The sequence below is a fragment of the Lutra lutra genome, chromosome 4 (assembly GCF_902655055.1).
Source record: "Lutra lutra chromosome 4, mLutLut1.2, whole genome shotgun sequence".
Lineage (NCBI taxonomy): Eukaryota > Metazoa > Chordata > Mammalia > Carnivora > Mustelidae > Lutra > Lutra lutra.
The window spans coordinates 188,664,950-188,687,566 of NC_062281.1; the positions used below are offsets into that span (position 1 = coordinate 188,664,950).

The 22,617-nt window shown below is 46.9% G+C and overlaps 1 protein-coding gene and 2 long non-coding RNA genes across 10 annotated transcripts in view; 1 reads left to right on the forward strand and 2 right to left on the reverse strand.

The window, feature by feature from the left end:
* Nucleotides 1–637: 637 nt before the first annotated feature.
* Nucleotides 638–6,234, reverse strand: LOC125097814 (uncharacterized). Its single transcript, XR_007126624.1, has 2 exons — nt 6,197–6,234; nt 638–879 (listed from the first exon to the last, which is right to left on the reverse strand). It is a non-coding gene; the product is annotated as an uncharacterized LOC125097814 (long non-coding RNA).
* On the forward strand, nt 654–8,539 carry LOC125097813 (uncharacterized). The gene is made up of 3 exons (XR_007126623.1): nt 654–736; nt 7,489–7,616; nt 8,148–8,539. It is a non-coding gene; the product is annotated as an uncharacterized LOC125097813 (long non-coding RNA).
* A 10,202-nt stretch (nt 8,540–18,741) lies between these two features.
* VPS13D (vacuolar protein sorting 13 homolog D) overlaps nt 18,742–22,617 on the reverse strand; it is a 254,700-nt gene continuing 250,824 nt past the window's right edge. For all 8 annotated transcript variants that reach the window (XM_047723620.1, XM_047723617.1, XM_047723616.1 and 5 more), the window contains one exon: nt 18,742–21,712. In XM_047723620.1, coding sequence (XP_047579576.1) covers nt 21,581–21,712 — 132 coding nt within the window. In that variant the 3' untranslated portion in view covers nt 18,742–21,580. The remainder of the gene's footprint in view (nt 21,713–22,617) is intronic.

The window sequence follows — 22,617 nt, forward strand, 5'->3', positions numbered from 1 at the left end:
GAGTGAACTCGGCCCCTCAGAGGGAGCCGCTGTCACATTCCCCCCAAGGGTGGTGGGTGGGGGGAGCAGCTTGGCGAGCAGGAGGGGCAGGCTGGCCCCTTTGTTGGGCGCTGACAGGACAGTGCGGTCACTACACGCTTCAGCTGCCAACCCGCCGCGGTCACTCAATCCATCACCGAGGGCGGGGGCTCCTGGCCGGCTGCTCGCTGCAGTGTTGTTCCAGTCTGCGTGGAGCTGTGAGATAAACGGGGCATGAACCGGCCCCCTGGCAGGGGGTCAGCCCCCTCTACCCTCATTAAAGTGCCAATCAAGAAGAGGAATGGAGGCCAGTGGAGTGAGCTCAGCCTCCCGGTGGCCAGTGGCCGAGGGGGCAGGGTCGGACTCCCCCAACCAGAGTACAGAGAGTTCCACCCCGCCTGCAAGCTTCTGGTTGCAACATCGCCCTTGGATTTTGCTTTTCCCTGCAGTGACAGCGGGGGTGCGGGGAGGGGCGGGGGAGTGCTCCATGGGGGCAGGGCTGGAAATTCAAGGCCACAAATGCTGTTCACATGGGTCACTTGGGTCCCGGTCTGGCTACCTGCTGCCATACAACAAATCCCCAAAACTTAGTGGCTTAAAACAACTACCTTTTTTTAAAAATCTCTCTTGAATCTGAGGGTTGCCTGGACTCCACGAGGTGAATTTCCAGCTCCATGGCATGTCATCTGGCGTTCCTCTGGGCTGGAGGAACTTCCACGTAACTCACGCGTGTGCCGGCTGTCTTTGGGGGGACCCCTGGAAAGCTGGGCTCACCTGGCTCGCTGGGCGACCGGGCCTCTCTCTACAACTCCATGGAGTCTTGGGGTCTCTTCCCCAGGGTAGCCAGACTATTTATCATGTCTTAGGGCTCCCAAAAGGACAAGAATGAAAGGTGTTAGGGTTTCTTAAGGCATTGACCTGGAACAGGCACAGAATAACTTCAGCCCTACTCTAAACTGAGGCATGGCTCAGCCGGATCCAGCGTGGTGGGGCTTACCCAGGGCAACGGACGCTGGGAGGCATGGTCCTTTAAGACCATCTTTGGAGCCTGGCTACCGGGCACCATGTGATCCTAGCCCGGCGCTCGGCTCAGAAGAGGAGTGAAGAAGTTTTCTTTTGTTCTGGGTTCTCTGGAGGCCTAGAGGCCAAGTGGACCAGAAGCTTCTTGGTGGGAGGTTGTAATTCTTTCTCTCTAAATATATATATATTTATATATATTTATTATTATTTATATAATATATATATTATATATATATTTATATATATATTTATATATATTATATATTTATATAATATATATAAATATATATATATATATATATATTCCATAGTTCATCTATTCTCTAGAAGAATTGCCTAAAGCCTATAACAAGGCATCTGAAAAAAAAATTATTAATGGCATGATGATGTATTCATTTCAAAAATTAAATAACAATAATTGGCACCATTGCTTGGGAACTTACAATACACTAAACATTGCCCTAGCAATGATATCTCATTTGATTTCCCCAACAACCATACGGAAAGGGAAATGAAACTCTTCTGGTCCTTGTTTAATGGAAGTACCAGTTCAGGGGGTAACAGTAACAAATAGACTCCCAGACGTTCATTAATTCCAACCCAGTAGAAGTTTGTTTCTCACTCACTTAACCAAGATGAGAATGGCTGGTGGAAAGAATGCTCTTCTCCGTTTGCTTTTTCACTGACCCAGGTCCCACCCATCTTGTGGCTCTGTTGTCCTCTAGATCCACTAGAATGAACACATTACTCTAGCTGCTATGTAAAGAATGGACCACAGTGTGTGCCTATGTGGGGAGGGGATGGGATTTGATGGGACATTCCCCACTTGCCTTAATCCACTCTCCGTGTCTCTGTCCCACTCTCTTCCCTGAGAGGCTATCTCCATGGACTGTTTCCATAGACTCCCAACCATCTGGCTTCTGGTTAGGTTCAGCCAGTGGGGGTAGTGGCCAGTGATCAGAGATTCCCCTGACCCTCTCTCTGGTGGGCTGTAGTGTGGCAGGAGCTGATTTTTTCTACCAAAGGCCATGACCTACATCAAGTGGCCCTCTCCAGAATCTATAACTCTCATCGATTCCGAGGGGTGGTTACAGGATGCTTCACGTTTCTTATTGGTACCCTTGACCCACCCATAACTAATACAAAGCCCCTTTGACAACTTCTGCAATCATATCCTCTAAGTGTGCCCACTCTATCCTGCTGTGCCCCTGGCTGATACAATGGGCAAGGATTGGAAGCAAGAAAGTGGTCCAGGAGACTATCACAATAATCCAGGGGGGTAGATTCCTAAAGTGGATTGGATGTGGGTGAAAGGTTTTAAGAATGGCTCCAAAATGGTTCATCTACACAACCGGAAGAACAGAATTATCTATTAAGATAGGTAAAACCAAGGGAAGAGGCAGAGCTATGAAGGAAAAAATCATGAGTTCTGTGTGGACATGTTAAGCCTGGGATGCCTTCTAGACTTCCAAGTGGAGATGTAGAAAAGGCAGTTAGGGGGCACCTGGGTGGCTCAGTGGGTTAAAGCCTCTGCCTTCAGCTCAGGTCATGATCCCAGGGTCCTGGGATCGAGCACTGCATCAGGCTCTCTTCTCAGCGGGGAGCCTGCTTCCTCCTCTCTCTCTCTGCCTGCTTCTCTGCCTACTTGTGATTTCTCTGTCAAATAAATAAACAAATAGAATCTTAAAAAAAAAAAAAAAGAAAAGAAAAGGCAGTTAGGGCTTCAAGTCTGGATTTCAGGGCACAGACCCAGGTTGGAGATATACATCTAAGAATTATGAGTATGTAGATGGTATTTAAAGCTTTGGGACCCAATTAGATAATCAAGGATAGTGTGGAGGGTGAAAGGAAGAGTTCTCATAGTCCCAAAGCTTTCCAACGTTTGGAGGCCAAGAAGGTGAGAAGGAACCAGCAGAGAAAATTTGAGAGGAGCTGTCAGTGAGGTAGGAGGAAAACCAAGACACAACTGGTTTCTGGGAAGCCAAGTGGAGAAATAAAGTGCTTTCAGAATAAGAAAGTGATCAACAGTGAAGAATGTTGCTGATGAGTTAGATGAGACTTTATAATGAAGATGAGAGTTGACAAAATGGAGGTCAATGATAACCTTGAAAAAGGATGGGGTCTTTTTTTTTTTTTTTTTAATTTTAAAGGAAACTCTACACCCAACATGGGGTTCGAACTTATGATCCTGAGATCAAGAGTTGCATGCTCTTTCATCTTACCCAGCCAGGCGCCTCCAAGGATGGGGCCTTGAGGATGAAAACTTAATTGGAAATGGCTCAACAAAGAACAGGAGAAATTTCAGGTTCTATCCAGGAAGAATAGCTGTATTTATCTGCCTGTCATAAATAACTATAGAACTGGACAAAATACATGAAGCAATAGTGATCAGCCACTGAACCACAGTCAGTGAAAAGCTATGATCCTTGAGAGAAGGAGAGCACACAAGGCTAAGCTCCACACTCACCTTGACTTTCTGCCTGGGAGTGATTTTCAAACTGTGGCACAGGGAAGTAGATTCCAAGCAGAGAGTTGGTCTTGCTGGGTGGAGAAAAGAGAGTTCAGAGTTTAGGGCTCCTAAGACAGATAAAATCTGGGAGGCAGATTGCCAAAAAAGAAAGAACCACAGAGAAGAGGCAGCTGAGATGGAGCTCCCAAAAATTTTCATAGAGATTCCCTTTGGGTCTGTAGTTGAATCCTAAGATCTGCATGTACAGGACAAGACTCCACCAGGCCTAGGAGAAAACCAGCTTGGGGGCTGAAAGCTGAATAGAGATTTTAGAGGTCTTAGTGCTAAAGTGCTACTGGAGTTCTGGACCATCCAGAGAGGTGAAATCTTAGTGAATACCCTGAGAATTCCACTAAAAAACCAGGAAGTTTATTGTTTAAAAGGTCTATACCCTACAAGTAAGGGCTTCACCCTAGGACAATGGGCAAAACTGAAATACACTCACATTAACAAAGTCTAAAGTCAGTTCTCAACAAGATCAAGATAATCCTCCTGTGATTTAACTGCCTACCAGGAAAACAAAACAAAACAAAAACCACACCATTCTTCAGAGGATCATCATAATTAAGAGTCTCCACAATAGAACATTCAAAATGTCAAGCACAGAACAAAAAATTACTAGATATGTAAAGAAGCAGGAAATGTGACCCATAGTCAAAAGAATAGTCAATGGCCCTAAACTCAATATAATCCTTATGTTGGAATTGGCAGACTAAAATATATAAATAAATAAAGACTAAAATAAATAAATAAATAAATAAAGACTAAAATAATTAAATAAATAAATAAAGACTAAAATTTATAAATGTATACAGATTTAATGGAAAAAGTGATCAAAACACTTGTACAAATGGGAAATTCAACACATTCAACACAGAAATGAAATATTTTGTTTTATTTTTAAAATATTTAAATAAATAAATAAATATTGATTTATTTTCTAAAAGAACTTCACTCAACAGATACTGAGGATTCTTTCAGCTAAAGAGCAATGATCCCAGATGAATCATAGATCTACAAGAAGAAATAAAGAGGATCAGAAATAATAAATATGGTGAGTGCTTACAAAAATTTATTTAAAAGACTTTTGACTAGTTAAAGTAAAAATAATAACTATGTATGATGGTGTTTATAACCAGTATAGAAATGAAATATATAATAGCAAAAGCACAAAGGAAGAAAGGTATACGCTGTTCAAAGTTTTTAATAATATGAGGAGTGGTATGATCATTTCAAGGTTGACTGTGGTAAGTTAAGGATGAGTATTTTAATCTAAAGTAACACTTAAAAAGTTGGGGGAGGTAGTCTAAAAGCCTTGAAGATAATGATGTGTTAAATATGGTTTCATCAATTATAACAAATGTACCACTCTGGTGTGGGATGTTGATAGTGAGGGAGATTGTACCATGTTGGAAGCAAGACGTATATAGGAACTCTGTACTTTTCACTCAATTTTGCTGTGAACCTAAAACTACTCTAAAAAAGAAAGTCACTTAAAAAAAAGCTGAGAGAAGGTAAAATGTAATTCTAAAGTATATTCAATCCAAATTAAGAAGGGAAGGAAAAGCAAAGGAACAGAGAGAAGATGGAACAAATAGAAGACACATAGAAAAATAGTGGACAGAACCCAATCACACCAATGATTACATTAAATGTAAACAGACAAAATACTCAAAGTGAAAAACGGAGGGCATCTAATTGGATACAAGAACAAACACCAACAACATGCTGTTCATTAAATATATGGACACCAAAGGAAGAAAGAAAAAGGTTGGGAAAAAAAGTATACCATGAAAACACTAATCAAAAGGGCTATGTTAATACCAGAAAAAGAATTTTGGACAAAAACTATTTCCAGAGATAAAGAGGGACATTGCATAATGGAAGAGAGTCAATTTAGCAAGAAGACATAATAATCCTAATTGTGCCCCACTGATACTCTTAATAATATAGCTTTAATTCATGAAACAAATACTGACAGAACCAAAAGAAATCAACAAATCCATAATAATAATTGGAGATTTTAACACTCCTCTCTGAGATATTGACAGAAAGCAGACAGAATAAGTCGCTACAGATATAACTGATTTGGAAAAGAGAATGTGAGGAGGTGGAGAGAGAAACCCTTAATGTTCTGAGGAATTTTACTTTGAAGAGAGCAGAAACTTGAGGAGTGGCTGGATTAGGGTATGGGATCAAGGGTGGAACCAAATGAAAGAAATAACACATGTGTGTATTCTAGTGAGGACAGTCCAGGAGGGGTGGGGACTTGCGATGCAGGACAATGAGTGGACCATTGCAGGTGCTGTATCCTTGAGTAGGCAGGAAGGGACATGGATACAAGAGGAATTGGACTGAGGGGTCATGTGTCAGAGCATGGAGAAGCGGAGCTTTCCCCAAATGGTGTCAGCCCCAGCTGCTGTTGTCACAGGGCTTGAACCCATGACCCCAAGATCACGACCTGAGCCAAACCAAGAGATGGGTGCTCAATGGGCTGAGCCATCCAGATGCCCCAGATAAAGACCAGAAAGGTCTTTATCTGCTGAGATGGAGTAATAGCCAAGTTGCATTATTAAGAAAACAAAGGAAGGAAGTAATATGCTAAAAATTTTGTAAAAAAATAAAAATGAAAAGAGCAAGCAGGAGCACCTCTGAGGTTCAGTCCACTGGGCATCTGCCTTCAGCTACGGTCATGATACAGGGGTCCTGGAATTGAGCCTGTTTCTCCCTCTGCTGCAGTACCTGCTTGTGCTCTCTCTCTGTCAAATAAATAAATAAAATTTTAAAAAGAACAAGCAAAATATATAGGTATATATGTCCTTGCCTGGATAGATAAACAGGTGTTAGGTAGGTGGATAGGAAGGTAGGTAGATGATGAGATAGATACGTAGATAGATAGAAAGATAGTCTGTGTGTATCTCCCTGGAAAAATACATAAGGAACCAGGGAGGGGAGCTGGTTGTGGATGATAAGAATGGGAGGGAGGAAAAAGATAAGAAAGCATAAATAGAAACAAACACAGATGGCAGAGGACAGTGTGTAACAAACAATACTCACACAGTCTACTCTACTTCCTGTTCCCTTTCTAAATACTGCATTTTATCTTCTAAATAGACATGTTTCAGAAATCCCACCAAGAAAATATGAAGGACTTTTAAACCCAACAATCTGACCATAGACTAGGCTAAGATGGAAAGACAGGAGTGTTAGGCAAATGTCCTGGTCACATTTACAAAGCACCCACTTTGTGATTTGGATGGAAGAGCCGCCCTCTACCACTGAGAGAGACGGTTTACAACCAGTGGACTCGCCATTCCTGCCTGCGGACATACTTCCAGCATCATGAATTATTGAATCAAAGCGGGAATATTCACAGACATTCTGTCGTCATTTGTGTGGCCTCTCTTTATAACTAGATGAACAGAACAACGTTGAGGGTCAAATGTGAGCTGTAAGGTGGTAGGATGCCCCCTTCCCCAATACCTCAGCTTCTTTAATGTCATCAGTGTCACCTTCTGGAATAACAGAGTGAAGTGGGCCATGGCTAACTCCTGTGCTGAGGCACTTGGGGACAGGCAGGTGGGGGTGCCTTGGGGTCAGACCTGGCCACCAAGGCCTGGCTCTTCCCCTGTCCTGTTCCCTGTGCACATCTCCTGCCTCTCTGCTGGGACTTTAAACAGCCTGGGCAGCTGGCCAGAGACGTCAGTTTTATTTGCAGAGTTGCCCGATCTGATATTGGTGGTTAGCAAACAAACCAGGCTCTGGGAGCCCAAACAGGAGCGAAACAGATGGGCTTCTTGCCTCTTCGAATCCCTAGTGGTCTTCGGCGGGGAGATGCTCCCCACATTTCATGGCCAATTAGACCTGAACTAACCTTCCCTAAAGCTGACAGGAAGTGTCACCTCGGCTCCCGCCTTCCTCTATTCTCTTGGCTTCCACAGAAACACCAGAGCGTGTGGGTCTTGCATTCTTTGCATGGCCTTCTTGACTGTTCCTCATCCTCCTCTCATCCAAATGCGTTCCCACAAAACTCTAAAATGAACAGATTCCTGAGCCTCACAGACCAAGGGTGAGTATCTGATAGCAATCTGCCCTCACCCAAGCAGCTCCCCGAGGACCCAGGACTTCACTCAGAGGCATGAATCTTCATGGTGGCCTTTCTGGCCACATTCGGGGATCCAGGAGGTCTGGGGACGGAGAAGAAGTCATGGGACTCTGTCCACCACTGTCCCGCTGGTTCGGCTCTGTCCAGCACAGGGAAGGGCACTGTGCCCCTTGATAGCACCTTCGACCACCCCTCCATGGCCCAGCCCCGGCGCCATCTTGAGGGGGTTGGGAGTGCCCTGAGCTATTGCAGAAGATTATGTCCACATGGTGAGTCAGGTGGGGTCACAGTCATGGGACACAGCTAGTTTCTCTCCGTCTAGACAAGGAGCAGGTGACATGCTGGCCAAGAAGGCTGAAGGCCGCTCCCCAGCTGGGGCCCGGTGCCCATTCTGTGAACAGGGTTCTCCCCACATCAATTTCCCGGCCTGTGTTCCCTGAGGGCTCAGGAGCCAGCAACTTCCAAACGCATTTTCTTTGTGTTCCTGTGTAACAGCCAGCCGTGATGGTCCTATCTTCTACTTCTGTTCTGTCCAGCGTGGCAGCCACCACTGACCTGTGACTCTTGAAACGTGCCTAGTCTGAACGGAGATGCTCGTAAGGGTAGAACACACCCCAGATTTGGAAGTTGTAGTGCTAGCTATCTCATTAATTACTGTTCCTACTAATTACACACCGAGTGATAATAGTTTGGATAAATGAGTTAAATAAATAATTAAAATTAATTTTCAATTTCCTTTCCTTTTTTCTAAAATGTGACTCCTAGAAAATCTTAAATTATGGATCCGGGAGGCAAAGGTGAGCAGTGGCCACTGCGCTTTGAAGGTCATCATTTGGGTCAAGGCTGTTCCAGTCGGTCCTTGCTCTTGCCCCTGATCATTCCCGACAGTGGGCACTGCTGACCAACACCCACCCTGCCCCAGACCCCTTGCTGCAAACTCAGAGGGCAGCCACAAAGAACCAAGAATCTTCCAAAGGCTTCCCTAAGCCTCCTCCTCAGTCCTGTGCTCTCCCCGGCACGGGGACAGTAAGACCTTGTTCTGATCGAACTGCCCTCAAAACCTTCACCTGCCATCTCCCCCCAGGTGTGTGTGGTCTCACTCCTACAACCCAACCTGGATTCCCTAGTAACCCGTGTGGTTCTGCTTCCCTGTTTGATGCCGGTAACTCCGGAGTCTCTGAGGCCCCCTAATCTAGTTTGAGTAAAAAACCCAACCCAGGGGCACTTGGGTGGCTCAGTCATTAGGCGTTAGCCTTCAGCTCAGGTCATGATCCCAGGGTCTTGGGATCGAGCCCCGCATCGGGCTCCCTGCACAGTTCCCTCTCTCACTCCCCCTGCTTGTGTTCCCTCTCTCGCTGTCTCTCTGTCAAATAAATAAATAAAATCTTAAAATAAAACAAAACACCAGCCCAACCCAACCAAAAAACAAACAAACCCCACAGGAAACAAAACTGAGAACATAAAACACACTGATGAATGTATCAAAACACAAAGGGATGCGGTTCAGAAGCAAGAGTTCTGCTCGTCTCCATGAGGCCTCTGCACCCCTATTTGAGATTCCATTTCCTTGCATTCCAGCCACCCCTAAATTGTTCTCTCTCCTTCACCCCCCTCCCCTGCCCCATCCACAAGCACGTCCACCTCTCTGCTATTCATAAAGCACCTAAAGAGAAAAAAAAAACCCACAAAACCCTCCTTCCCCCCCTCCTCCTCTCCTACAGTCGAATTTTGGAGACACCTACACCCACCTCTTCACCTTTGGATCCTGTTTCGACACCCACAATTCCCAGAACTGCTGGGCTGACAGTCACCAATGGCCTAGTTTCCACATCCATTGGCCTCTTTTCAGTCTTGTTCAACCGGACCTCAGAGCAGAGCTCGACACCCTTGCCCAGTCTCTCCCTCCTCGGGCCCTTCCCACAGAACACCCCCGCCCCCCCGCCATCCTCACCTCCTTCCTGATTTCCCTGGCTTCCTCATCCCCTCTCGATCCCTCCATCAGTTCTCCCCAGGGCTCTGGGCTTAGCTCCAATCTCTTGTCACCTTATGCCCTCTCTGAGCAGTGTCACTTACTCCGTGGTTCATTTATAAAGTCGGATCTCCAAAGGGATGACTCCTAAATCCTTATCTTTCCGACACTGCTGACTGGATGTGCCCTAGGCCGCAGGTTCACGGGATCCAAAATGGAACTCACCTCCCGGTTCTCTGTGTTCAAGCAGTGTAGTCAATACCCTTCCTGCTGCAGTGACCTTCATAAGTAAATTGGCCTTTGAACAAATTTAAAACGCCCAGTGCCTCGAGGGATGTCCTTAGGACCTGGCCTCCCTTCATCTCTTGGGTCAGCCTATCTCGATTTGGCTTCAGGTAGGGGCAGGCCCTCCTGACATGCTGGTTCCTGACAGCTCCAGGTTCAAGTCCAGTGGAAAGAAAGCATCTCTTCCTGGTGACGTCTGCCCTACTCCCTGGATTCACTCTGATTGGACCAAGTGTCCGTTCCAAAATCAATCCCTGTGTCCAGAGAGAGGATTGCACTGGTTGGCAACTGGATTATATATAAAGACAGTCACTAGGAAGAACATCCCCCTCCCGGGGGTGTTAGGAAGACAGTCAGTTGCTGGGAAGACCGGGCTGTCTTCCCTGGCTGGCCAGGACTGAGGTCTTGCCTCTCCTTATGAGGCTGGAGCCCCTCTTGAACTGTGAGGACAGAGTAGGTGAGAGACGGTTTTCCAAAAGGAATTTAGGGTCTATTTCCAGGAGAAGGAAGAACCGATTTCTGGTCAGACAACAAGGGCAAATGTCCAGCCTAAGAAGTACCGTGACCTTGTCCTTACCTTCCTGATCACATATCCCCAAAGTACTGGGTTGATTCTTTTTTTGTGTCTGTTGTTTTGGCTGGACTATCTCAATAGTCCCCTAAGGAGAACTTCTGTCTCTCATCATGTGTGTCATTAGCTTGCTCGGGCCTCCTGCTGAGTCGTGTTCCATCCTTACGTTATGCTCTATTTTTTTTTTTTTTTTTAATTCATTCACCTGTTGATGGACATTTGAGTTGCCTCCAATTTTTGGCTCTTATGATTAGCCATTTGTTAGAGTCTTTGTGTGGACATGTTCTCATTTCTCTCAGGTAGGCAACTAGCAGAACAGATGGGTCCTGTGGTGAGTGTGTTTAACTGAGAAACTTCCAAGCTCTTTTCCAAACTAGTTTTATTATTTTACATTCCCACTGGCAACGTACGAGAATTCCATGTGTTCCACACCCTTGCCTATACTTGCTATTGTTAGATGTTGTAACTCTAATATTCTATAGGTATGCGGTGGCTTTCCGCTGTGGTTGTAATCTGCATTTTTCTGAGTGATACTGCACATTTTTCCTGTGCTTTTTGCCCTCTGTATATTTCTTTTGTGAAGTGTTTGTTGAAATGTTTGCTTATTTTCAATTGGGTTACATGACTCATTGAGTTTATTTGCTAAAAAAAAACTGTTAAGAAATTTTGCATCTGTGTTGAGGGAGATTGGTCTTTAGTTTTCTTTTGTTGTAAAACCTCTGGTTTTGGTGTTAGACTAATAAAATGATTTGGAAATGATTTCTGTTTTCTGAGAGGATTTGTACAGGATTGGTATTAATTTTCCCTTCAATGTTTGACTGAATTCACCAAAGAAGCCATCCAGGCCTGGACTTTTCTCTGTGGGAAGGTTTTTAATCACAAATTTCATTTCTTTAATAGATCCAGGGCTATTCAGATTTTCTATTTCTTCTGTCAATTTTGATAATTTGCATCTTTCAAGAAACGTGTCCATTTTATCTGAGTTGTCAGATTTAAAGGCAAAAAGTTATTCATAATATCCCCTTATTATCCTTTAAATGTCTATAGGATCTGTAATGATGTCCCTCTTTTCCTTTTTTGATGTGGAGTATTGTGGTGGGGCTGTTGGGGGGTGGGTAAAAAGAACTAAATCCTAATTCTTCACAGAAGAAAATCAGTAGATAACACCTCCGATGGGAAGAAATCAAGAACAGGTAGTAGAAACAAGTGGTAGATACCAGGAGAAATTGAAAAAAGAGTTGAAAGTCGTTGCTTCTGTGGACAGGATTAGTGTCAGGTGGGGCATGGCATGGTGGGGGGCAAAGGACTGAAAACCAGTTCATTCTAAACTAGTACAAAATTCTACTTCAGGGTACTTTCATTTTATATGTCGCCTCTCTCATTTGCCTTTCCCTACCCCAATTCAGGCCACACTGAAAGTCTACTGTGTTCCTAGCCTTCTGTGAATTCCTCTTATCAGCGCCACTGGGGTCTTGGCTCAGTCTGGTCTCCCTGGTTGTCAGACCCAAATTCTGCCCCATCTTCAGGAACAGCAGACCTGGGCATCCCCAGGGATTCTCACCTTGGGCCAACGGCATACCTGGTATACTTGAAACTCAGAGGATTGTTTTAACATCCCCTTTGCCAATATATCAAAAGTATCTTCAGTAATAATCGTGAATGAAACAAATACTAGTAACAAGAATAGAAATGCCATTTAAAATTTTATTGAACTTTTCAAAGATGTCAGTAAACATTAAATAAGTATTAAAGTTCAAAGATGGGCACAATGGCTTAATCTTTTTATGTATATTTTATACTCAATGGTTTGAATTTTGATTTTTTTGGTTCTAGACCTACATAACAAATGTCTGGTAGTAAGTGAATTCTAGTTAAATCAACACTGGCAAAAGGCACAATTTTGTCAACTAGTAAGTTACACCATTGACATAGTGCTCTATTTTCTTTATATTTAATTTACAAACTAAAATTTGCACTTTCCACACAAAGATGTTACACTTTGTGGTCTGCACTCTTTTTCACTGTATAAAATTTTAAGCACAAGTTAAACCCTGTGAGTGGTCACATAAAATGACTCAACTTCTATGGCTTCGTCTTACAGTCACTGCCTATCATCGCTTACTTCACAAAGACTATTTGGACGCAGGCATGGAGTCAGATAGGGGTTGGGGACTTGATCTACGCCCAAAGTAGGCTTGAACAACAACTCCAATTATCAGAATCTCCTCTCTGACTGAAGGGGTATAGCAGAGTCTGTGTTGGGAGACCACTGCCTAACTGGGTGTCCTTGGACATGGAATACATGGCTTATTAAAGGAGATGCACTACCACATGCCAGTGGGGAGCTTACCTATATGCTATTAAAACTCAACAAAACTTAAGCCCACTAAAGATTTTTAAGGGGAAGAGAATTTTATCATACATTTTTAGAATTGCCATGTGCCTGGTGATAGAAAAGGCAGACTGGCTTTTAGTCCTAGTGTCATTATTATTTGTTAATTGTCTACAGGCACCCAGCAACCACTTCCTCCTTTGGTATGTCACTGTCACAGAGGACACTATTTCCACTCAACCTGCCATCCACACCTTGCCCTAATATAGCTCCTGCTCCCAATGTTCCAACAAAGTTTTCATATGAAGAACGCCCTCCACACTGTTGAATCCAACATAAAGCTTGAATTTTCAACACCATTCAACCCAACCGATGCATGTGCCATCTTGAAACATTCTCTCCTCCTTTTCTACTGGCATCTCCAGGCACTCTTTCTCAGCCTCCTTTCCTGGCTCCTACGCCTACATTCATCCATTAGACTTTGGAGTTCCCAGGCTTGGTCTAGCCCTTCTCCTCTCACATGCTGCTCTCCCCATAATCTCGACTCCCATGACATCAACACGGCTCACAGGCTAGCCACTCTCTCTCAACTGCCCACCATCTCTGCTTAAAAGGTCACCGACATCTCAAACAGAATATGCCCATAACCTGAGAAGACGTTCACTTGTTCACTTAGCGACCAACACATATTGAGCAGTCAACAAATACCAGCTCTTTCTCCAGTGCTCGGCATCTTGGTAATCACATCACTGGTCCCTGGTTACTTAAGTTGGAAACCTGGGAACTACCTTTGATACCCTGTTTCCTCCCAGTCCTCTCTGTTAGATCCATCCCTCTGTCTCACCTGTTTTTTTTTTTAAAGGTTCTATTTATTTATTTGACAGACAGAGATCACAAGTAGGCAGAGAGGCAGGCAGAGAGAGAGGAGGAAGAAGGCTCCCTGCTGAGTAGAGAGCCCGATGCGGGGCTCGATCCCATGACCCTGGGATCATGACCTGAGCCAAAAGCAGAGGCTTTAACCCACTGAGCCACCCAGGCACCCCTCCCCTGCTCTTCCTCAAGAGTATATCCCATCTATCCACTTCGATCTCCACTGTCTCCACCACTTCTTGCCTGGACGAGGGCAGCAGGCTTCCACTCTGGACTCCTTCCTCCCAGGCTCCATTTCGCAGCCAGAGAGGCTCTTAGTCTCTCTTTTTATTTTATTTTTTAGAGAGTGAAATCCTCTGCTTAAAACCTTTGCCCATAGTGCTTACGAAGTCCAGCATGGCCTGGCCCTCGGCCACGTCTCATGGCACTCCGGTTCTCAAATGCGCCGAGCAGCTCCCATGTCCAGGACTCCATGTGAGCACCTCTCTCTTCTCTGTGCCACTAGTTCTTAGCCCTTTAGGACTCCGGCTCCTTGTCCCTAACCCAGTGAAGTCTTCCCTGCCCCACCCTGTGGTCCACGAGCCCAGCAGGGCAGTGAGAGAGTCCCCCTACTCATCCTATCCCCCTGGCGCCCATCCTGAGGCTGAACCCAGGTAGATGATCACAACAAGGGTGCACAGTGCCTCCCTGTTGGGGGGGTGGGGTGGAGGAGAAGCTCAGAAGCTGTGTTGTCCGGGCATGCCTGGGAATGGGTCCATCAAACAACGGAATTGCCCTTCTGTAGGCTGGGCTAAACTTTCCAGAAGTCTCTGTGTACTCCCAAAGTTGAGTGCCTTAGGAAAACATGTCCCAAGGGCACGACATCCCCCGCTAAAGTCACCTTAGCCCCTCTCCCCAAACCCCCTCCCTCTGGGGCTCACTCATTCAGGGCTTCCAAGGGTCAATTCGGTCTGGATGCATCCATTTCCTCCAAGGCAAAATGTATCCATGCCTTTTTTGTGCTTTGGAGGCTTCTGGGAATAAGCAGGAGGTGTGAGGTTTTATTACCCCCTGGGAACTATTTACACGGGGCATGCTGCTTGGGTCAGGGCTGTGGGAGAAGTGGGCGGGCTCCCTGAAGGCGACAAGTGGGTGGGCCCAGCTCCCAGGGGAAGGGACGCAGCTGTGTAGCGCTATTGTTCTGGCATCAAATCCTTCTAAGGCTCCAACTGGATTGCTTGGTGGCAGCTTAATTAAGGCTGCTGTTTTCTTCTTTCTTCTAAGTTTGTTTACTTTATGCACTTTCCAGGGGAGTACGTGTAAGTTAGAACTTGCTTCTCTGGCCACTTGAAGATGTGGGTCAGAGCTCTCTCTCTCTCACACACACATACACACAAATAAGTAAGACCATACAGGATTTGATTAATACAGTCTGCAAACTCAGACTTCTATCTGTGTAAGTGTGGATGCTTGTAGGTACACACCTATCTTCACATGCCTTGTTGCCTATGTTCATGGAACATTTTCAAGAATCGATCAAGTACTTGGATAAAAAGAACTACAGCGCATTTTTTAAAAATGTTACTTTTGCTGATTATAATGCAGTAATGCTTGAAATAACTAATTTAGTAAGGATAAATTATTTTTAATGTTTAGAAATGACATATTCCTAGGTAGCTCTTAGGTCAAAGAAGAAATCTAAAGGGCAAGCAAAAACTATACAGAAAATACTTCATACCTAAACCCGAGTTAAACGAGCTGTACTCAGAAGAAAATTTATAATCTAAAAATGCCATTGTTGTTTAAGGAGAAAGGGTGGCACCGAGCAAAACAAAACAAAATTGAGTACTCGTCTTGGAAAGCAAGAAAGCAAGTAGAAGAAATCAAAACACAAGCCAGGTAGGGGAAATAAAAGATTAGAGGTGTCATGAACAAAATAATAAAAACAAAACAACAAAGAGAAACAAATCCCAAACTGGTTCTTCGAAAAGAACAATAAATCACAAACAGGCGAGACTAGGAAGAAGAAAGAGAAATGACCCAACTCAGGAGGTATCATGTGAAGGAGAACACGAGCAACTATCTAGCCACACAGGAAAAACCGATCAGAATTGGAGGATCTAAAAAAACAAAACAAAACAAAACAAAAAAAGAAAAAAGAAAAAAAGACCCCAAACAAAACCAAAACCGCAAAACTCCTGCCAAAATGGACGTAAGAGATGGAAATTGGACGTTCCAATGAGCAGAAGGCACGGGGGATGATAAAAGGGAGCCACTGAGGAAGAGTCTAGAACCTTCCATCTCGCTTTAAAAAACAAGAGCGGGAAATTCTCAGATAATTTGAGTATCCCGAGCCAGAGAAAACGGTGGGTGTCTCCCTGGCCCATTTTATGAAGCCGGCCTAATTTTAGTTCTACCCTCGGACGCAGATATAGAGAGAAAACGACGGAGGCCTCTCACTTGAAAGACACAAACACTCAACGTATTAGGCAACCGAGCCAGGAAACGTATCAAAAGAATAACACATTAGCACATTCTGACCAAACGGGGCTTATTCCAGGGGATAAGGTGGCGCCCCATCAGGAAATCTGTCCACATCACGTAGGACATTAAAAAAAGGCGGGGGGGGGGGCGGGGTTTAAACTGGAAAAACAGTTTAAGAGCTGGTCCTAAGAGAGGGTGCTGAGAGGCTGGCGGTTTGTCATTCAGCGGCCACTGCTGACAAGTCCCTGTGAATGAGAGGAAAGATGGGACACCACTCTGTGCCCATCAGACGGGTACATGCCATGGATGGCCGGCCCCCTGACCCCAGCAGCAGGTCCGGGAAGGGACCTGGTGTGTACCCCCCGCTGCATCAGCTCCCGGGGGTCTACTGCATGGACATGAAGGGAGGGCCCGTGCCCAGAAACAGGAGGATGCTTGTTTATGGCTGCCTTGTTCTGGGCTTGTGGGGGGCGGTGGCCCCAAGGTCAAGCCAGAGCCCATCCACATGGAAGCAGTTGAATCTGATACAGAAATGCTGATACGCAGTGTTTGAGGGAACAGTTCACACCCCTTGTTGGCGACATGGAGAGGCTGCAGAAGAGTGTCCGGGATTCCTACGTTCATGGAAAGAAACGCTGGGAAAGCACGTGTCAGCGGACATGCGCGCCGCCGGGAGGAGGCGGGCGCTGCCCGAGGTTATCAGAGTGGGAGATGCGGGGGCAGAAAGGGGCAAATACTGTGTTACCTGCTTTCATAAGGTAATGGGAATGTGACATCATCTTTTTGGTTTGCCTTTCTATGAAAAAGATCGAAGCTAATTTTAAAAGTTTCAGGAGGTTTCTCCAAAAGCATATTCTCCCTCTGATGTTTATGGATTCTCAAATCATCTCCTGGCCCGAGAAAGGAAGCTTGGACCAGCAGCGGCTGGGCAGGACCTGGTCTTCCCTGTGGACAGTGGTGAGCAGGGCTGGGAGGGAGGCAGAGGTCACAGACACACCCTTTTGGTGCTGGGTTTCTCCAAGGCCCGGAGGGCTCGGTCAGCTGGTCCTTCAACAACCCCCACCCCGCCCCAGAGCCCTTGAACTATTCTAGCTGCGTGGTCTGCCTTTCAGGGCGTCGGCCACAGCTTCTAGAGTCTCTCCCACTTGGAAAGGCACAGTCTTTGGCTGTGGGCTTTGGTTTGGAAAGTGTAGCCCCTCCCTTCTCTTCCCTGAGCTCTCGGATTTCTGTTTGACATTCGGTTCTGGCTGGCTCTCCTGTTGGGCTCTGGTGGGCCATGGTGGCTGGAACATCTGAATGGGCAGGAGGGGACAGTTCCCGATTAAATCCAATTCTTTTCCTGTTCCATGCTAAATCGTGCAGCTGAGTGCGGCTAGAGAAAACCAGAACCAGGCTGCCTGGTCTCAGTTTAATGATCCCCAGCCTCGAATGGGCCTTTCATGTTTCCTGGCTGACCTACTGTCCGTACCTCCCTGGTCTGCTCACTTCCCATGATCTCAAATGTCTGTCTTACCGTTCCCTCCCCCTTCCTCCAGATCTCTGTCACCTCCCGTCAGTCCGTGCTCCCTCTCCGCTCATCTGACCAAGGAGAAGCAACGGAAACAAGGAAACGAGGATGTCCTTAAATTTCCACCACATCTACCCCTCTTCCTGGCTTGTCTCCCTCTTCCCCTTTGACTGCCTTCCTGGATTATCACCTCTCACCCTTCTCGAAGTTCCCGCTGCTTCTCTCCTTCTATTTCTAGCCGGGTTACTCCACAAGGTTGTGGATATTCCTTGTTGCCAATCAATGTCCCCCCCGACCCTCCTTCCATTTTCCTCTGGGCTCTGATGCCGTCAGGTTCTCCCTTCTCCACTCCACAGCAGCTGCCCTAGAAGGCTCCACGGACCCCGGTGTTGGGACCCAGTATTGCTGCTCCTCATGCGACCTGACTTAGCAGAAGCACCTGGTATCCTCCCTCCTCTCTGAAAGCTTTCTGGACTCGGCTTCTAGGATCCAAACCCTCTGGGCTTCACGCCTGTGTCTGGATGCTCCTGCTGCCTCCTGGGCTTTTCCTCTCCACCTGCTCACACTCTAAACTTTGGGGAGCCCCAAGGCCCAGATCTGGGGCCTTTTTTTTTTTTTTTCTGCCAGACCCACTCGACTTACCTCTCTGGGGACTTCATCCAGGCTCCATGGGTCATCTGGATGCTGAGGACACCCAGTAGGAGTCCCCTCGGGCCTGGACGTCTCTCTCGAGCTCCGGCCTCAAGCAGCGTCAAGGAGGCACCTTCAACTTAGCACATACAAAGTGAGCTCTAAACCTGTTCCCCCTGAAGCCCCCTCTCCTCAGCCGACATGACAACTTCCATCCCGCAGAGGCCCCGCCGGGTCAGTCACCTGAGTGGGGGAGGGGAGGGGCTGCCCACACAAAGCCGGGCTCTAGAGGCCGAAAGCTGAGGGTTTCGTCAAGGTGAGGGCTTTGCCCCCGTGGCATGCTTGTGGGGAGCGAGGGGGAGAGGCTGCGTGTTACCGTGAACGCTGTAATATGTGTGGCACTGGTCACCGGCGATGGTTCTAGAATCTATGAACACCAAGAGACCAGAAGCAACCAAACTGTCTGGGAAGTCAATAAAGCATTTTATTCCACAGGAAGAAAAATAACGACTCTGACATGAGGAACAGATGAAAGAGTCTTAACAGATTGGTGACCGTAAGTAATCATGTTTACACAGTAGAGAACCAGTTAATTTAATTTCAGGTTTTATCAAGCAGCTACTATGGTATTTTGAGGCACAGATGATGCTTAAAAAAAAAGTTGTCCTAGAGCCATGAACATCCCGGTGAGTCCCCACCAGGCCACTGGCCGTGCCCACAGAGGCTGGACAGGGGCTGCCTCCCCCTCAGTGGGGGCGCGGGGGCGCCTCCCTCGGGCCAGTGCTCCCCGAGGGCGAGGCCGCAGCTCTGGCTGCCCGGCCCTGTGGGTTGGCCGACTGTGCTGGGTCGGGGAATTAGGAAGGCTTTTGATTTCTCCTTATCCAATTTCTCCTCATTCAATTTCTTTTACTTTTCTCGGAGAGAAACTGTGTATTTGGGACAGCATGAAAATCGGGAGAAATTATCATAACAAAGTCTTAGACATCACGGGCTAAACACCAATTGAAAAAGAAACCGGGCACTCGAGGAGCCTGGGGCAGGGCCTGCTTCCTTCAGGGCTTTGAATTCTTTCCTGGCCAAGCAGGAAGCTCAGTCCAAGGACCCTGAAGCCTCCCCACGCCCCGGGGGGCCGCGAGGGCAGAGAGCCCCAGTAGCTCTAGCATCTTCTCAGGCTCCTGCAGGCGAGGACTTGCACAATCCACCGGCCGGGCGACTGTTTCCAGAGCTGATTAGAGTCAGAAGGGCTCCGGGAGGAGGGCACCGCATGCAACACTTCTTGGTGGCCTGTGGGTAGCAGCTCTGCCCGGTGCAGCCCTCAGCCGGCTTCCTGCATCCCAGCTGCCACCAGGGGCTGAGGGCTGCCTGCTTCGGTCACACGAAATCCCACTGACTTCATTCCAGAAAGCGACAGAAGGCTCACCAAGGCAAACAATCAGCCCTTCTGAGAGTCTCATCTTTAGGAGATCGTGGTCTCCAGCAGGCAGTGGGTCGCTGATGGCAAAAGTGGGGTACAGCTGGGGAGGCGGGGGGGGAAGACCCACAGCAGGTGACGCCAGGCTGCGCTGCTGTGGGTCTCGAGTGTGAGCAGAGGGTCGTGATTCCCCCCCAGCAAAGACAGACAAACAACAGACCAAAATCCGCCCCAACCCTTCACGAGCCAAGTTTCGATTTTGCAGTCCACCAACTTGGAGCTCGTGAAGACGACACAGACCTTGGAGTTCACGACGATCCCTGGAAACACTGTTGAGCCAAAGCTCTCGAGCACTTGTGCTAACGCTCCCCTCCTGCTTCTTTGAAAACACACGCCCGCACACGCCCGCACATGCACACACGCATGCACACGCGCAGGGCGAGGGCCAGTGAGGTGGACAGATCAGCTTCATCTGTGTCGCGGAAGGGTTTGGGTCAGGACTTCCAAACACCAAAACCTTCTACACATCCGCTGATGCACTGCGTCTCGACCTCGGCTATATGTGACGAGGCCATAGAGACCGATGAGCTTTGTCAAAGTGAAAATTTAAAAATCACAAGGCTAGTCATTCATGCTGGAGGGAGCCCCCCTCTCAGGGAAACAGCAAAAACAAGCCCCAGGAGGAAGAGGGCTCTCATAGCAGGCCTTGCTAACTGGCTGGAACTTAAGACCAAGGACAAGAGATGTTCTAGCCAAATCTTGGTTCCATGAAAAAAGGACAAAACAGCTTTTCTTAATGCTCAGATTTCATTCCCTTTCCCGAGACTCTCTCCCTTCTCGTCTGGTGTTACCACTGCTGACCCCAGGGCTGTGCAGCCGTGGTACCTGACTGTGGCTTTATCGAAAGGAAAGAGTCCTTGGAACTCCTCCCTGTTGTTGCCCAGAAAGAAGAGCCTTCTGAGTGGGGACTTCTGAGAAGTCTGTGGATTTTTGATTTGTTAAAACAAACAGTTCCGTGAGATGTTTTTCCTTCTAAATCAACAGAGCCTACCAGTGTTTCAAACTGACCCTCTCTGATGATAACCCAAGAAAAACTTACAATGCTGGTGTGCATGAGTGTACACACGCACACTCAGACCCACAGTAACAGAACACAATTTACCTCAAAGTTGGGCGAGACTAGTCAGGAGAAAGCCAAATAGATGGAGGAAAAAACGAAGTGGGGGTGGGAAATAAATAAAAGATGGGTTTCCGAGCCACCATCCTGCATCTCCTTCAGGGGCTGGCTCCGGCTCTGGGGCACGGGCTGCCCCATCCAGCCTCAGGGGCCCCAGGATTCCAAGGCACCCACCAGAGCACCCCCAGTCTCACTCAATCTTTGTTCCTGTGACTTCTCTGGTTTCCAAAACTAACAAAGAACATTCTTCGACTTTCAAGAATGCCTTTTTATAGAGAGTACCCTGAATTAGATGTGTAGAATTAGTGCAATAAAAGATCCAATATAATTTTATATTACTTTACAGTTAATAAACCTTTACACACATCACAGGCCCTGTTCAGAAATGCTCCTATATATTTACAAACACACGATTGTACCTATATACATGTTAACAAAATACAGGGCAATCTAAAAATTAGATTCATCTCAGTACACTTTTTTTTTTAACGTTATTCAACAAAAACCTTTTGAAAATTATTTCCCCATAATCTAAAGTAACCCTCCACCCCACCCACAAATTAATATGGTTTCCATTTGTTTGTGTGTCTTCCCCTTGTTTCTTGATATCATCCCCCAAACCTAATTCTGGTTGGACTGAGGCCCAGCCGAAGGGCCTTTCCTCCTGATGGATCTGGGGTGTCTGGGAGCGTCTCTCCGGCAGCCGGGGCCTCTCAGGAGTCCAGCTCCAACTGCTCTTGGTTTTCATTGAGTCTTAACATAAGCTGCTGTTCATAGTAAAGACTCTTTGCATAGTTTATCTCTTGTGATAACTTGACAGCAAGGCCCTCGGATTTCACATGGACCTGGAGAGTAGAACAGAATCAATAACGCGCCCCGGGGGTGCAGCCAAACAAATCCCAGGATGTGGACCATTCAACTGGCCCAGACATCGGCTCCCAGCCTGGTGGCAGATCGGAACAGTATGGGTTTACTTTTTTTTTTTTTTTTAAAGTAGACTTCACGTCCGGCATGGAGCCCACTGTGGGGCTTGAACTCGTGACCCTGAGCTGAGATCAAGAGTCGGACCAGACTGAATTATCTGGGCGCCCCTGGTATGAGTTTCCTTTTAAGAAAGATTCCCAGACGGGGGACCTGGGTGCTCAGTGGGTTAAAGCCTCTGCCTTCGGCTCTGGTCCGGGGTCCTGGGATCGAGCCCTGCATCAGACTCTCTGCTCAGCGGGGAGCTTGCTCCTCCCCCTACCGCCTCTCTGTCTACTTGTGATCTCTGTCAAATAAATAAAATCTTAAAAAAAAAAAAAGAAAGAAAGAAAGATTCCCAGGGCCTGTTGCTGAGTTCCTGAGTGCTGATTCCAGATGTGGGGGTGGGGGGTAGATTCCTGGAATCTGTATCTTTAACATACGCCCCAGGTGACTGGGTGGCCAAACGATAGTTACCTGACATTTGGGACTCCCTGGATGGGAGCACCGGCCTCAGCTCTGAGGAGGCGAGGGTCTGCTGAGGCTCAACAAAGAGCGAGAAGGAAGGATTGCACCATGGGGATCCACCTCTAACGTCCAGTGACAAGTCATAGAGGGACAAATGCCTAGTTGCTCACTTGCCCTGAGAGGAGCAAAAGGTGGCTGGGCAAGGCTCCCCACCATCGAGAGGAACTTGTGGAAACACTCAACTTCTGGGTGTTAACTCTGGGAATGTACCAGCCCTGATTTAAGCCCACGACCCCAGGGGAGCGTGCGCAGGCCAAGCCAA